At 44.8% G+C, this 17,797-nt stretch overlaps 1 protein-coding gene across 2 annotated transcripts; it reads right to left on the reverse strand.

Moving 5' to 3' along the window:
• Positions 1-9,219: 9,219 nt before the first annotated feature.
• LOC136513531 (protein FAR1-RELATED SEQUENCE 5-like) lies at positions 9,220-13,027 on the reverse strand. Of its 2 annotated transcripts, XM_066507510.1 has the most exons (5): positions 12,543-13,027; positions 12,221-12,418; positions 10,336-12,142; positions 9,817-10,251; positions 9,220-9,668 (listed from the first exon to the last, which is right to left on the reverse strand). In XM_066507510.1, exons 1-5 carry the CDS (start codon positions 12,967-12,969, stop codon positions 9,476-9,478), a joined length of 3,060 nt encoding a protein of 1,019 aa, XP_066363607.1. In that variant the 5' UTR covers positions 12,970-13,027; the 3' UTR covers positions 9,220-9,475. The 2 variants fall into 2 exon arrangements, with proteins under 2 accessions (XP_066363607.1, XP_066363608.1); XM_066507511.1 differs by lacking the exon at positions 9,220-9,668 and having other exon boundaries at positions 9,692-10,251.
• Positions 13,028-17,797: the final 4,770 nt, after the last annotated feature.

Below are 17,797 nucleotides of genomic sequence, written 5' to 3' on the forward strand. Positions count from 1 at the left end.
AAGAGCTGTCAAGTTTTCAAAAGATCCCCCATTTTGCACAATATCCAAGTTGGCATACTACTATAATAGTTATCGGATTTAATAAGACTTTCTCATCATTTTTTAAATTAAATTAAACAAATTAACAAATATCAAGATCTATAAAGATGCTAAGTGGAATAAATGTTTAATCTCGCATAGGAAATGGATGGCTATTTTTGTCTTCATTGTTATGAGGTTGAGAAAGGTAGAAGCTAGGAACGCTCTGAACTAAGCTATACATATGTGATTAATATCACCAATTTTTTTAATTTAATGCTTTTTTCGTCAAAAATTTACACATCTAGGCGTCAAAAACCCATCTTCGGACCCTGAGCTCGGCACCATGGCCTACGGTGCCGAGGTAACATGTCTCGGCGGTTGAAGATCAGAATTGTCATGGCTGGCGATGTGGCGCTGACATAGCCAGCGTGAATCATGACACGGAGCTCTCAATTTAACCCAGCGCGCCTTAAGTTCTCATAACTTGGACACCCTAAAATTTTAGCACGAAATGGCTATTATTGGTGAGCTGCTGCAGATGCTCTAGATAATACGGCTCCGTGAGTGGTCGTGCGGGTCGTGCACTCGTGCTTTTTCTGTGTGCTCGTGTGTCTCAGCGGCGGCGGCTATAGCCCACAGCCACAGCTTTCCCGTGCCGACGGATGGGCTGAAAAAGTCGCGCTCCGATATGGACATGGATCGAAACGATGAGGTCATTCTCGGAGAGCAAGAGATGATTATCATGCATGGGGAGAAATTAACATCGATCTCTGCCTTAATTTTGACAGAATTATTGAACATTCAAATCTCAGTGCTACACACAGCTCGTCGGAGTTAATAAGCTATAAGCTACCCAGGGCAAGAAACGCATGCGCCGAGCCGCCGACTCGAGGCTCGATATATATATGGCCGCGGGCACGATGAGGCTGTCAAATAAGCCTTGCCTTTCTCCTGTTATTATTATCAAAATTTAGTGACGCAGACCGTCGAGTAAGAAACACAAAAAGTGTAGTAATCCGTAGCAGATGATGCTGATCCACACAAGTTCAAGTACTTTCCACGTAAGCAGGCAAAAGGCTCAGCGTGCCATGCACTTAGGCACGTACGAGATCGACCTCTATATAAGACCCGTTCTGACTCGTAAATCTTACACAGGAACGACAGGTAGCTAACTCGAGTACACTACTGCAGTGATCTTGAGCTGAAAAATCGAGGAAGAAATTAAATGGCAGGAACCTGCGGCGCGAGGCAACTTGTTTGCGTCGGGCTGCTGCTCACCGCCGTCGTGCTCGTGCAGCAAACCTGTTCGGCCCGTCCACTGCAGCAAGACGCGCCGGTTGCGGAGGCTTCCGGCGGCCTCCTGCACGCGGCGGCCGTGCAGGTTCACGTGGATGCCGGAGCGGCGGCGTTTGGCAACGGCGCGGCGCAAGGCCAGGGAGGTGACGCCGCCGGCATCGCCGTTCCATACGAGGATAAGCGGCTGAGCCCCGGAGGCCCAGATCCCCAGCATCACTAACGGTAGCCTGATGATTATCAACGCAAAGCGATCGATCGTTTCGTTCAGTTCAGTCAACCCAGTCTAGCAACTTTTCTTTTTTAAAGACTCGAGAAATATATCCAAATCGTGCATTTTGGATATATATTTCGTCGATCGGGTCCTTCGGAAAGAAAAGTTCCTAGAATATGGGCACGTTTGCAGCTTTTTATTTTAAAGATAATAAAGAAATAAGAAGATGTACTGCGAGACGTCCCAACGTATGTATCACTGATATGATATACTATATTGCATCTTCTGTTTATTTTCCACCCAATCATAGAGCATGCAAGTAAATGGACCAATTCACTGTTTTTGGGGCACTGGTACAGTGGATCTGCACCTGCACCAGCTGCAACTCAGTCACCCTTTTATCGCTCTGTTCGTTTGGCTGATAAGCCATGACTAAAAGTATCATTGACTAATTTGTTGTGAGAAAAAAATATTATTTATTAGCTAAAAAATACTGCTTATAAGCCGAGCCAACAGCCGAATATCTCCATGCATGCATCTTTCGGGGGGAAAAAATCATCAGCGTGCAGTGCTAATCTATCGGAAGCATACGTCCTGGACTCATGGGGCTCCATGGCCAATCGGAATCCGAAACGCGGACGGTACTCAGCCTGTTCGTTTGGTTGTGGCTTATCGTAAACGATCATAAATTTTTAGTCGAAACAGTATTTTTCTCTCATACAAATCCGCCAGCAGTACTTCTTCACGAACCAGCAACGATATAAACCAGCCAACCGAACAGGCTGACTATTTCTGGCCGACATGAGGCGGCCCACACAGACTGCTCCTGCTCGTTAATTTCGCAAGGTGCCGAGATTTGACACGAGGGGCACGAGAGCCATGACCGGAGTGGCCCGTGAGAACAATGATGCATAGTCAACGCCAGTACCATGGCGTCATCGACCCGCCGGAGGCAAAAATCGCTTTGGCGAAGACGACAAGCAGCAGTCGGTCCACTTGCCTGACCGATGTATCATGTATGCTGCCAGTGCCGGCCCATTTGGGTAGCTTATCTCGTATTTTGAGGAATAAAAAAAAATCTCAAATTTAATTAGATTTATAGAAAATAGTATTAACATTTATATCTCTAAATACAATTAGCATAGAAATATATGATGCGATTAATCTAATGATAATTATTTGATATTATAAATCTTAGTATTTTCACATATAGATTTGGTCAAATTTAATTTTGTTTGACTCCTCAATGCCAGATGTGCACTTTATTTTGGGATGGAGGCCATTCAAAATTATAAATCATTATAGCTTTTGTTTGAGAGTCAAAACATCTCAAATTTGATCAAAATTACAGACAGAGAATTATAAAGATTTATGACATTAAATAGATATTACTAAATATTATTAATGAAAAAATAATAATAATACCTATTTGGTATCATAAATGTTATTATTTTATTATATAAATTTGGTCAAACTTAAGATGTCTTGACTCTCTAAGAAAGCTAGAGTGACTTATAATTTGGGATGGAGTACTAAATTTGGAACCAGAAGAAGTATATGTTTAGTATTGGGGAGGGTACAATTAAGTTACCACATTCTTGGAGAAAGACTTTAAGATAAATGTTGATTTTTTTCCTCGAAAGGGCAGCGAGAGATTTGCTGCAAATATATTAGTAGGGAGGGAGACAAAGATAAATGTTAAAGTCTAAGCCTTGTTTGCCATAGCTCCATCTACCATACTTAGATCTAGAGCTTGTATGCTAAAATGTAGAAATCTCACTACTCTATATTTTTTTGTTTTGAACATAAACAAAATAGTTCAACCAAACAACTAAAGTGTGTCCACAGCTATTGCTAGAAATATCAAGGTATACGAAATCTACAAAATCTTTTTTTGGAGCCGGAGCTCTGCCAATCATGACCATAGATAGTATTGGGTCGGGTTTGCACTTTGTTTTGTGAATGGGTAGGGTTTGCACTTTGTTTTGCGAATACAAATATAGACACTCATACATGAACATACACTCTCTCTTATGAACACATATCATATCCCTACGAGCACATCCGAAAGATTAAGATTGAGCTGATGGATATCAAGATTAACGTCTCACTGTTGGTGGATACGTCGCCTACGACTAAAAGAACAACGTTGTTAAGTCCTAAAATATGTCCAACAAAATGCGAGCATCCACATCGTCAAGTCAATGACTTAAATTCGGATAGGCAGGTTCTACCACAAGAAAATATAATCAGTTGATGCTCAGTTTGCAATATTTGCATCTCTTATTGTGCTAAGGACATAATAGTACCTAATCTTCCTGTTAACCAAGCCAATCCAGTTTAAGATTCATTTGGCCATTTTTAGGGTTTATTTGTGACTGCTTCATAAACTTCACCGTGAAGTTCAGCTCTAAAAAAACAGAAGTTTCTGGAGCACCCCCACAACTACACCTTTTTTTCTAGAGTGGAAGTTGCACCTGTTTAGCTAAAAAATGTAGAGCAGAACTGAAAAACGTAGAGCGGGGCATTCCGAAAAAGGCCCACAGTTGTTGAAAATATAGCGTTTAGAGTAACGCAAATTGCTCGTGGTAAAGTTTAGTGGCTTTGAGCATGCACACGTACTATTATCCAATGCAAAGCAAATGGCGGCTCACTGGCTCTGACCATCCAACGGGTCTCGCCTTTTCTAGCCACCGAGGCAGTCACTAGCGCCCAGAATCAGCTAGCCACGTCCGAGTCTCCAACACGCAGTCGATCGATTTGCAATGGCGAGATGTGAAAGCTCACTTTGTGCTCGCTGACCCGATCCACTTCTTCTAGTTTAGCATCTCCTGGAGTGCCAGTTCAGCACTGGTCCAGCGGAGTCTTTAGTTCTTTACCATCGGTTGGAGGCACTTTCAGTTAATTGTGCGGTCCGCCTCGAAATCTCTTCGACTGCGATATGGGATTTAACGCTCTCTATAAAGCAATTTCTACTTAAACTCCATGCTACTAGACACTAGTTGCATTCGAAAACTTAAACTGATGGAGAAGGATAGACGATATGTCAACAATCTTTCTTTTTCTTGAATAACAGTACAGATATAAACAACGCACATGTGTATATATGCATACCCACTCATTTATATTCCAATAAACACCTCCGAAGAAGTGAACCGACACATATCAATATTGATCAAGTCACGCTTGGCTGCTCTGTCACCGAAAAATGACATCGTTAAATACTAAAATAAACTAAGGAAATATGGGATATGCTATATTTCAAGTGGCTGAAATCTAACTTATTTTCAAGCAACAGCTAGCAGCCACTGGATTAACATCCAACGGCCACGATATATTTGTATTGATGCTACATGGATTGAAGAATAACGCACACATGTCGCCTGAACATTCAGGCGCCTGACATCTAGGAAACGTGGGAAAATATAACCACCCATGATAAGTCGAGAATTTAAATCCGGATGAACCGGTTTCAGAAGTGGAAACCTAAACAGCTGGTCGTGCTCAGTTTGCTGCATAATATGATTCAAGAGCTTCTAAGTTGGAGTCTTTCTAATTCTAATGGTTTAGACCTGAAAGTCAAATTGGTACGAGCAACAATTTATTTATTGAACGGAGCTGGGCCGATTTGGACTGAAACCATTAGTTTCTGTACTATATTGAGCTACTACATGCAGCGCTGCATCCTCGTATATATTTTAGTGATTTCTTCTGTAAAAGGAAGGTTCCGAGATCCAGTCTAGCTAAGGCCTTGTTTGATACGCAATCCACGTGTGTTGAAATTGATTGGAGTGAAATTAAACTAAATTCTATTGCATTTCACTCCAACACATATGGATCGAGATGGATACACATATATCCCAACAAAGCCTAAAAGTAGCACAATGCAATTGACCTTTCCAAATGGATTCGTAGCTTCAGACGATCGAATCGTCAAAAAGCCTTCTTCCTTTCCTTTCAGAGGGTGCAAGTTGCTAAAATACAAAGGGACATCGATCTATCGACAGAGATACCTACTTTTCACGTTCGTGCCCGTCAGGCGTGGAAAGCATATGGAGCTGGATCGTCGATGTGGTGAGCAGAGCATCCGTCTCTGCCAGGATCTGCTCTGTTCTTCGGCATGGTTTTGATCAACACAGTTCCTGTCTTTCATGTTTCATTCATGGTTTATAGAGCCTTTTGATCCCTGCTCGGCTGCACCCATGACCATGATCTATCTACTATACACCAAGGCTGGCACACAAACATCGCTGAGAACATGCATGCATGAAGCCGAGGCTGGGACACGGTGTGACAGTGTGAGCGCGTAACGATGAACCAGAAAATAAAAGGCCGGAAGCTTTGGGTGGCGAGTGGCAATGGTGGACACTCGGACGAGCGCGAAAGGCATTCTCTTGTCACGACGCGCCTTCCAAGGACCTATAAATATCAGGTGATTCCCGGCGCACATGGCCACCACCGCGAGCAGATCAGGTCAGGTGTAGTAGCTACTAGCTAGAGCTTTGACTCGTTTTTTCAAACGCGAGAAACTGATTAAATTCTCGACGACCGAACCATCTCCGATGGCTGCTTCTCGCGTCGTCGGCATTGCGCTCCTGGTGTCCCTAGTCGTCGCCGCGGAGCTCGTAGCCATGCCGGAAGCTCGCTTGATCCAGCGCGCCAGCGCCGGCCGTGCGGTGACGAGTGACGGTGAATCGGCTGGCCTCCGACGGCCGTCCAAGTGGAACAGGGGCAGGGTGCTCGGCGGAGAGAAGAGAAGCGTGCCCGGCGGCCCGGATCCGCAGCATCACAACTAGGTAGCCGTGGAGGAGATGCGGTAGAACTGACACCGCTCCCAACTATGAACAAGGAAACCGATGGATGCCACCATGGGAAACTAAATTCTGCCCGTAAGGGCATGTACTCTTCTGATATTATTAGACATTTGTTTATTAGGCATAATAATACTCTTATGATATTATTAGGCATCCTAATAATATCAGAAGAGTATTATTAGGCATGCTGAAGAACAGAAGAGTACAAATGCCTAATAATAATACTCTTCTTATATTATTAGGCGTTTGTTTATTAGGCATAATAATATTGTCACGTGTGTTAAACTGATGGATGCAATTGTGACGTGTCTTACGGTATTATTAGGCATTTGTTTATCTCGCAGAGAAAACCCTATGTAAAAGGGTGTTACTTCATCCATGTGTTCTTGATTGAGGTGGGGGCTTTCAGTGTTTCTGACCATTTGGTCGATTATTGTTTTTTCCGACAGCAAATGTCGTCTGAATTTATTTTACTCTTTGTAGTATAGTATGCCGTATGTTAAACTTTTTCTGTCTTATTGGAAAAAACTTGCATTGCTCCACACTTTATATCTTGATCTGTTCAAACCTACTCCTATATTTTTCCAAAATATAGTGTTTAGGTTTCTCATAAATCATTACATCAATATCTTCAAGTTGGACCGGATTTAAAGAAATACATAGCAATAATGTTTTAAGCACGAAACAAATAAACTATAATAGTAAGTACAACAACCTATCGTAATGCAGGACAACTCAGTAAGCAAGATGAGATGGGGGAGAGAAGGGAGCAGAGAGAGGGTTGCTTGTCGCTAGATTCAACGCTCAGCTTGAAAGTTGAAACGGATGGCTATGTCATTGTGAGGCCATGACAAGCTCAAAGACGCGCCGCTGGGTTCACACCTCAGTATGTTGTGGCCTAGTGGACTTAATGAAAGGATAAAAAAAATCTGTAAATAGACTAGACCCAAGTATATATGCAACAAAAACCTTAAACCGTCTCTCGGCACCCCCTCACACGCCTCTCTCTTTCCTCACTCTCCCTCGTGTGCCCACCTCCTCTCCCACCACCGCTATTATCCTCTGCAATGGCAACGATCAACATCAACTCCACTGATCTGTATAATTATATTGTACTACTGTTATTTATTCTCCACAGAAACTAAGAAATAATAATTGTAATATAATTATTAGCTTCATGATGCAAGCACCACACAGGACCGCGTGGCAAGGCCACGCAGCTTTCTAGTACTAGAGTATCTAAGTTCCCAGGAATGACATTTTTTTTTCAAAAAGCAACGACCTTCCCGTTTGTAGGAAATTTACTCGGTTATACATTGGATTCGTATCTGAACTATCCTATAGAAGCCAAAGTCACATGATTTGGCTGCAGTGGCACCTCAACGATTCACGTGGGTGGTCAAGAATTTTTTTACCTAGGCACATGGGTGACAGTTTAGTTTATGGACTAGTGTTATTATTGCGTTTGAATTAATTTTTTTCATTTTTTAGCCAAATAGGAGGCGGAGTGCCCTTACTACTTTATTGAAAAGTTAAATGCACCAATGGTCCACTAACTTGATAGAGTGCACCACTTAGGTACATAAACTTTGAAAACACATTTCTGGATCACCTAACTTGTTAAGTAGTGCACCATAGGTGATGTTGCTTCGTCAGCATTTTCTTGCCGATGTGGCAATGCCATCGTGGCATGTGTAAACTGTGGCGCTGACTGTGTCTCTCATATTGCATTTAACCCCTCGTATATTTCATCATCTCTACTCACTCATCTTTCCTTCTCTCTCGATGCTCTTCTTGTTCCTCTGTCTCTCTAATTTCATGCCTCTACAACGGCAACAGTGACCCCTCACCTACCGCACGGAAGCATAGGTTGCACACAGGCAAGGTCGTGCTCTATTCAGGACGTCAGCCGGCAGCCACGCTCTTGGTCGAGATGGCCAGGCCACGCTTGAAGCCCGCCTTGCACTCGATATCAGGCAGGAGCGGAGTCAGGATTTAAGCATATGGGGTGTGGGGGTGTTCAGGCAAACAACAATCATTCATTATGAAATATATACAACGAGAGCGTAAATAATAACCAAATAAATGTTTATTTTACAATACAAATGAAGGCTAAAACCAAAATATTAAATATTACAAAGAAAATGGGAACAAATTTAATTACACCGTGGTGTCTAACCTGCACTAAAAAAGAATCAAGGTAATAATAAAAACAAAAGAGATGAGATGAAAAGATGAAAGGAAAAATAATCCTAAATAAAATAAATGTCGTTGAGATAGATGTGAAGAGAATAAACAAGGAAAACACTGACGATATTTATTAACTAGCTAATTATGGGTGTACTTAGCAATCAACCTGTAGGTAACAAAATCACAATAAGAACAAAAGAGATGGAGAAGATAATAAAAAGATCAATTATAGATTATATAGATACTACTATAGATTAACACGGAGAAAAATAAATAACTTAGACAAATATTAGTTTAGTTAACTAGCTAGTAAGTTATTAGAGATTATCTAGCTAATGGAAGGGGTATTGTGGGGGAACCAGATGTTGGGGGTGCCCGGTGAAAACTCTACTTTGGTTTTGGTGAATTGATGAAACCACTCTATGTGCTAACCTTTGCTCTAAGTGAGTATAAGATAGGTTAGTACATATTTCAAGTGGTGAAGCAAATGGATGAAGATCATGAAGATGGTGGTGATGACCATGGTGATCAAGTGCTCGGGGTTGGAAAAGAAGAAAGAGAAAAATAAAAGGGAACGGATCGTGTGCAAACTAAGCTTCCCGTGTAAACATGTAAACTAGCGACGTGGGCTCTAGGATCGTGATCTGATGGCTCCTGAGAGAGGTGGGAAATATTTGCACTTAAACGCCCGCAGCATCTCACCGGTTCGTTGAATTTTTTCACGTGACCCCCTCCTCCGTTTGGCCGTCAGTCCGCCGTTCGGGATCGCGATCTCGCGATCGTTACGTACGCGAAACATCGATCGGTCGCGATCGTTACGTTACGTACGCGATTCCCCCCGATCGATCGTCACCTGGATCGCGCCGCCGCCCAACATCGCGGTCCTCGGATCGCCGCCGCGCCGTGCGCCACCACGGATCGCTCGACTTCCTCCAGTCGCGCCTCATCGCAACCGGCCACGACATCCCGCCCACGTCCGGTCGCTCGACGAACAAGGCCTGGTTCGCCGCCGGTCACGTCCGTGTCCCGTCCCCTTTTCCAGGAGCTCGCCGAGGTGGTGGTTCAGGCCTGACGATGGGACTAGATCATCTGCTGGATTCTGAACGTTCTCCCTTCCGAGTGTGTTCTCCCCAATGCTTAATTCAAACAAGCGAAATTCTTTGCTTAATGCAATGAAATATTCAGAGGACACAAGACAAAGTATAAACGACATGTTTAAAAATATCCAGTAACATAAACCTTCCATGTCTTAACAAAATGAACCTAGAAATATTCAGAGCTCACTAATTGCTTGCATTTTCCACACCATTGAGCGGGCAATTACGTGCGTCATGAGCCACTAATTGCTTGCATTTTCCACACATCCGTTTTCTGGGCGCCTTCTGCTCCTTGCCCTTCTTGATTCTTTTGCTTCGCCCTCTGGAGTTGATATCATTTGGTGGATGTATCTCAACTTCTTGTGGAATTTTTCCACCAAGGAACGATTCGAACTCATCTTGTTTACTGGCTGTAGCAGCAGGAACGATATTTTGAAGAGGTTGTACAAGGTTTGATAAGCTAGAATATAAAAATTCTATTCCTTGTTCAGAGTTCTTGGCCATCTGGATTAGCTCTTCAAACTTGTTACGTGAATCTGAAATTTTTCTCGCCATTGCTTCCTCCACAGGATCTTTAGCCTTTTCATCCAGTAGGTTACCTTCCTCATCAAATGTCACTTCTCTATGAAATAAAACAACCAATCAGAAATATTGCACATGTAAAAACAGTCCGTCTATATAAAACAAAACAACTCTGTAAACTCACCTTTTACACCTCATATCCCACCTTTTTATAAAATAAATTGGTGGTATCTCATTTTGTTTTTCGCCTCTAAGCACTTGAATGATATGACGACATGGGATGCCATAGGACTCATAAAATTTGCAAGAGCACATACCAAACAAGTTTGATTTGTTCATTTGAACTACTCGCTCTTTACCAGATTGGCTGCTAATAGTGACAATTTTTTTATCATCATTCTCTGAAATTCCTTGAATAATGCAATGGTCTCTTGCAACCATTAGTTGTTCCTGAAACTTGTTGAAAATTTCATGAGTATATACAACACTACACTGCTTCTCCATGACCCAAGGTGTCATCAATGTACGGTTGGAGTGAAGACTTTTATTGTCGGCTATCAACTCCTCTTCGCGCTGGCACTCCAAAGCTGTTGAAAACCTCAGCCAAAACTCAACAAAGGATAATTTTCGATGAATGAAACGGTTAAAGAAAGAATTTGCACTTTCCGATCGTGATGTAGTCCTAAGAAGTCCTGCTAGAGGTATGTCCATAAAGTATGCTGGGATCCATGATTCTCGGCTGGCGAACTTTGTGGAAAACCACTCATTTTCAGTGAGCACATACGTTGTCATGATAGAATTCCATTTAGACTCAAACTCATCTGAATTCTCGGAGCCCCAAACACACTCGTTTAATAATTTCCAGAAGTCCTCATCATTTTTTATGTCTGGCCCAACCTTCTCAGGAACCTTATCCATGATATGCCACATGCAAAGTCTATGAGTTGTATTTGGTAGAACCTGAGCAATAGCAGCCTTCATGCTCGCATCTTCATCTGTTATGATTAGATGAGGTGCTACTCCACCAGTAGCCTTAAGAAAGGTCTGAAACAACCATACATATGAGTCGATCTTTTCATCAGCCAGAAACGCTGCGCCAAGGAAAACACTTTGCAAGTGATGATTGACCCCAGTGAATGGCACAAACTTCATATCATATTGGTTGGTAGTATATGTAGAATCTACCGAAAGCACATCACCAAAAACACTGCAATTTTTTCTACATGTGGCATCTGCCCAGAAGACACGCACAAGTCGTCCTTCTTTATCCACCATAAACTCATAAAAGAAGGCAGGATTTGCTTCCTTCTTTCGCTCAAGTTGATGCACAAACATATGTGCATCAGCATCTTTGATTTTGGTCCTCAGGTCACGGTAGTAGTTCTTCAAATCCCTCAGCGTGCAACCAACATGCTTAAATCCACCGTCAGTGACTTGGAGAAGTCGAAATGCCTGTGACGTGCCAATGCTAGCCTTATGACAGTTGAACAAAGTACTCTTTGCCCTCTCACTAACTTGACGGTTGGATCGTAGCAGGTGCCTCTTATCTGGCGACACGAAAACATGATTGTGCTCCTCAACAAATGACAATATTTGATACTTCTTCTCATTGTCAAGCTTGACAACAATATGAGCCTCACAACCACATCGGGTGTCCATCACATTTGATGTCTTCTTTTTTTTCCCGGGCTGCTCACTAACTTCTTCTTCGCTCTTCTTCCTATATCCTTCATTTGAGCACAAATACCTCTGGTACAATATTACCTCATTCTCCTTCCTATGTGCACCAACACGAACCGAGAAACCAGCATCGTGTGCATAGTCTTTGTAAAAAATCTCCGCAGCCTTGAGTGTATCAAAAGTCATTCCCACCACAGGCTTTTTATTTGCTTTGCACTTATCTGCTATATTAGGAGAAGGTATAGTCCGTGGTGTGCTTGGTTCCTCAACGTGGGCTACAACTCCAGCATCGACGTCCATGATGGACAGGACTGCATGTTAACGACGACATTACCAATGAGCGTAGTCAATGTGATAGTAAAGATGAAAGTTTTGTAGAAAAAACAAACCTGCATCGGGGCCGTGTGTTCCTGGGATCATAGGCAGCATTGCGGCGGCGTTCGTGGCCAACGACGGAGGCGAGCCCGTGCTCAGCGTTAGGTCGGAGTTCGTGAGCACCATCGGAGTGGAGTTCGTGGCCATCGGACGGGGGTCCTTCGTCTCCACGGTGGACGCTGCCGGATGGGGCTCCATCATCACAGTATGACCTGCAAGTTTTCATCATATGCACTGTGATGAAATAGTTTGCGGCTGCGGCGCGAGTTTCTGCAGACATAGGGCAGAGGAAGGAGAGATGGAGGGGCTGACTAAATCGGAGATGGAGGGTCTCACGTCCAGCAAGATCGCCGGCTTCGTGGTGGATGGCCCTGCTGCTCCAGCGACGACGTTGCAGGCCCTCGTGGTGGCTTCTCGATGCGACCCAGGCCGGCGACGAACAAGGCCGGCGGCGCAAACCAGGCGAACCAGTCCGGCGGCAGCGCGATGTTGGGCCGCGGCGCGATGTTGGGCGGCGGCGCGATGTTGTGCGATGTTGGGCGGCCGCGCGATGTTGGGCGGCGGCGCGATCCAGGCCGGCGCGGCGGTCGCGATCCAGCGAACCGCGATCCAGCGAACCGACGAAGCAAACTCGCGATCCAGACGACGGCCAAACGGAACGGAGGACGGAACGGAGGAGGGGGTAACGTGAAAAAAATCTACGAACCGGTGGGATGCTGCGGGCGTTTAAGTGCAAATATTTCCCACCTCTCTCAGGAGCCATCAGATCACGATCCTAGAGCCCACGTCGCTAGTTTACATGTTTACACGGGAAGCTTAGTTTGCACACGATCCGTTCCCAAAATAAAATGGGCTCAAGGCAAAAGTGATAACCATAGGACCATTTTATTTTGGTGATCAAGATACTTAGTAAGTGTGATCACATTTAGGATATATAGTCGTACTATTAAGAGAGGTAAAACTCGTATCGAAATACGGTTATCAAAGTGCCACTAGATATTCTAAATCATTGCATATGCACTTAGATTCTAGTGAGTGCTAACACCCTTGAAAATATTTGTGAAAATATGCTAACACATGTGCACAAGGTGATACACTTGGTGGTTAGCATATTTGAGCAATGGTGGCAAAGTTGAAGTTGAAGAGGCACTATTTTTCAGTGACCGGACGCTGCTCAGGCAGTGACCGGACTCTGTGCCTGTGTTTGATCAGTGTTGCGCAGTGAAGAAGCAGCTAGGGTCTTTGACTAGACGCTGAAGGAGTAGACCAGACGTGCAGGGGGTGCGTCCGATAAACGCTGACGTGAGTTGGAAGCTGAGGCAAAGGAGGACCGGACTCTACTATGCGTCCGGTCGTGGTTGAGTGGATGCGTCCGGTCGAAGAAAATCGGTTCTGGTGCCTTACTGGACACGACTGGACTCCACGTGGTGGAGCGTCAGGTCATCTAACGAGCGCATTAGGTCAACATCTTGGTGGCGCAGGCAAGTGAGCGAGCAGATGCTGGTGCGCCACGTCCGGTCATGCGTCGCTGCATCCGATCTTAACTTAACCTTTGACATGACTGAGCTAGCCGTTGGGATTGAGCGACACACGTTTGAAGTAGGGACACGTGGCTGAAATCCAGTGACTGGACGTTGGTGTGCGTGTGTCCAGTCACCTTGACCGGCGCGTCCGGTCGCCCCGATTTCAGCACAGTGGGGAGCCTAACGACTCTATTTCGTGGGGGCTTCTATTTAGGCCCCATGGTCTTCATGTGCTCACTCTCTTGACTATTTCTATTGAGAATACAACCTTGTGAGCCTAACCATTTGTGGGGGTATGACCCTCGGTATCCACAGGACAAGACATGGTCTGCACCATCAAAGGTGGCCTAGCCCACAAGATCAAGGCGTGCGGCGCACGGCACTAGTCGGCGTGTACCGTAAGGCTACAAGAAGACATTGTAATACCAAATATGATATTTTTCCTTATAATTCTACCCCTCCAGAGTATATAAAGAGAGGCAGAGGTCCCCTAGATGATATATCGAATCTAAACACACGCAATACAATCCACAAAGACACATGACATAAGGTATTACGTCAAGCCGATGGCCCGAACCTGTCTAATCGTTGTCTCTTGCGTTCTGTGTCACCAACCGGTTTCCTCACGCGCACCTCCACCGATTCATCTACTACCGTGGGCATACCCCTCGGTAGATTGCCAACCAGATTTCGTCGACACCATTCCTCTCTCACTCATCTTGATTGATTGATTCATCATTTGGTGAGATTGGAGAGTATTCAAGTGCATTGCTTTGAGTTATTGTATCTAGAGGCACTTGGCGATTGTGTTTTGCCATGGATTTTGCTTATTACTATTGGTGGTTACCGCCACCTAGACGGCTTGGTGTAGTGAGGATCGTCGAGCGGAGGAAGGTGATTGTCTTCGGCTCCGATCATGGTGATTGTGAGGTGTTCTTGTGCCTTCCCCGACGGAGTGCCAAAGGCAACTCTAGTGGATTGCACGTGGCTTGTGGATCCTCATCTTGTGTTAGTTGTGCGGAACCCGGTTACGGGTTAGGCATGTGGTGCCTATTAGCACGTGAACCTCCAAGTGAGTGAATCACCACAACGGGGACTAGCTTGTTGGGAAGTAAGTGAACCTCGGAGAAAAAAAATCATTGTGTCATTATTTGTCTCCTTGGTATTCTTTGGTATTCATTGATTGATCACTTACCACGGCGATATATCTCCTCTACCACTCTCTTGCATTACTTTGTGTATTTACCTTGTGTAGAGCTTGTGGTAGTTGTAGCTAGTTGTGTAGCTTAGCTTCTTAGTTGTAATTAGTGCCTAGCTAGCTCAACTAGTGTAGAGAGTACCGACATAGCCCATGAGTGCTTAGTGATCATAATTGACTAGAATTATTGGTAGGTGGCTTGCGTTTTTAGTAGGCTAGCGCAACACTTGCTTCATCTCATAATTATCTAACCTCTTGGCTTAGTGTTGTTGTAGATTTTTATAGGCTATCCACCCCCCTCTAGCCATTAGGACCTTTCACCCGGCCCCCCTCAGCCCCTCCCTCCCTCCCTCCGCCACCAATGCCAGGGTGTTGCTCTTCGCTACGTTCCCACGCGAGCCGATGACTGTGGCCACACTGATAGCGCCCAATGCCAGCGGTCCTATCCCTTTCCCTCGAGCTCCATGTGAGACAGCGACTCTGCTCTCCTACTTTGACCCTGTGTGAGCGGGCGATCATGGCCATGCCACCACATCACCCCCCCCCTCCCACACCTATGCCACCATAGCACACAATGGCTCACCAACATCCAGATGTGGATGTTCTTGAAGGCCAACATGGTGTGACGATGCTTGGGCGTGGGGCTGGGTTAGCATTAGTAACAAATTGTTGCCATTGCTTCCCATGCGTTTGGCCGCCATACTATGCCGCTGCTTGCTCTACGCCCAAGTGCGATGCAGGTGTGTTGTGCACGATGCCATGGCTAAGGAGGAGGGTTGGCCTCCTCTGCTGGAACACTGCCTCAGCCTCCCCCAATGGGTCCATGCAGTCAGATCACGTCACCTGGGTGAAAGGATCAAGATGCCCAAGAGGGGGGGGTGAATTGGGCTAATTCTAAATTTTCTTGCAATAATCAAATCCTACGGATAGCCCAATTAACCCCTTGTGCCTAGAAAAGTGTTTCTATCAAATTAACGCACAAATGACTTGCACCCTATGTTCCAAACTTACTCTAGCATAGCAATTCTATGAATGTAAAACAAGTATTGAATTGCTCAAAGTAAATACTCAAAGTAAGTGCTCAAATTAAATAGGGAGAGAAAAGGAACGCGGCGATGTTTTGCCGAGGTATCGGAGAGTCGCCACTCCCCACTAGTCCTCGTTGGAGCACCCGCGCAAGGGTGTAGCTCTCCCTTGATCCGCGCAAGGATCAAGTGCTCTCTATGGGTTGATTCTTCGACACTCCATCGCGGCGAATCACCCAAAGCCGCTCACAACTTGAGTTGGGTCACCCACAAGCTCCGCCGGGTGGTCACCAAGCTCCAAATCACCACCAAGCCGTCTAGGTGATGGCGATCACCAAGAGTAATAAGCACGAACTCTCACTTGACCACGCGAAGCCTAATGAGAAGATGGATGCACACTTGTCTACTCTTGATTCACTAATGAGGTTTCACTCTTGGATTCTCAAATCACAAACACCTCACTAGGACCTTGCTCTTCTTGGCACTCACAAACGTGTTTCTCAGCTGTTGGAATGAGCAAAAGTAGCTCCACTCACGAGTGGAGCTTCTATTTATAAGGCAGCCTGAAAAACGAACCGTTATGAGCTTCTGTGGGGTGACCGGACGCTTCGATCATTTTGACCGGACGCTCCGGTCAGTTCAACCCGCGAACAGTTTTCAAGTGATGACCGGACACTGTCAGGGTCCGGTCAGTACCGACCGGACGCGTCCGGTCGCTCTTGGATGCATACTGTAAATGACCGGACGCTGGATACTCAGGGTCTAGTCACCACTGACCGGACGTGTCCGGTCGCACTTTCTCAAGTCTGGACCCTTACTGGAGTCGACCGGACGCTGGCCCTCAGCGTCCGGTCACACGACCTTCCAGCGTCCGGTCACACCAGACTTGTTCTTCACAGTCAAATGAACTGATCGGACCTTGCGGCCAGCGTCCGGTCATACCGGAGCCAGCGTCCGGTCAGTATTTGACCCTCCATTCACTTCCAACTTTCGATCATATGTGAATGAAGTTTGCTCCAAAGGTTTTTAGGCATTCATAGGAGCTACCTAGAGCTAGTTTTCACAAGTGTGCACCACACCTAACTCACTAGACTCAACTAGGTCAAGCTACCCGTTCATACCCCCTTTATAGTATAGCCAAAGGAAAAAATAAAGTCCTAAACTACTCTAAGTGTCTCTCCAACTTCAATTGACACTTAGAACTAGTTATCCTTAACCTTGTCGTCCATCCTTTGAAAACCAAAATGATTTTCATCGTAGGGGCATGACAACCTCGATTGCCCAATTAATCTCCATTACCATGACCTAACTTAATTGCCTCTGCAAAACACACGTTAGTCATAGTAATCTTGTATTGACATTAATCACCGAAATCCACTTAGGGGCCTAGATGCTTTCAATCTCCCCCTTTTTGGTGATTGATGACAATACCACCTCGAGTATGTTATGGAGTGAGGTTTTTGAAGGGCTTGGTTCATATAAGCTTTTGTCGATAAGAGCAAAAGAGTTAGGCAAGTTGATATGACCCAAGCCAACACAATGTACTCAAAGAATATGAATTAAGCAAGAGTACGAGTAACAAAGCTCATTTGCTTCGAAGTATAAATGTGGAAGCAAAAACAAATGAGCATCACAAGTGATATGACATATAGATAATGCAAAGTAGAGATCACACATGTCAACTATCACAATCATGTAGATAGCACTATCACATATATATAATAGTATGCATGAAAGTAAACACACGAATGCATAAGTAATAGTGTACCACACAAATAAAACTCCAAATGTATATAATAAACTAATACTAGGTAACTAGCTCCCCCTAAAACTCGCTCCCCCTGA

This window comes from Miscanthus floridulus, chromosome 16 (assembly GCF_019320115.1).
Source record: "Miscanthus floridulus cultivar M001 chromosome 16, ASM1932011v1, whole genome shotgun sequence".
Classification (NCBI taxonomy): Eukaryota; Viridiplantae; Streptophyta; class Magnoliopsida; order Poales; family Poaceae; genus Miscanthus; species Miscanthus floridulus.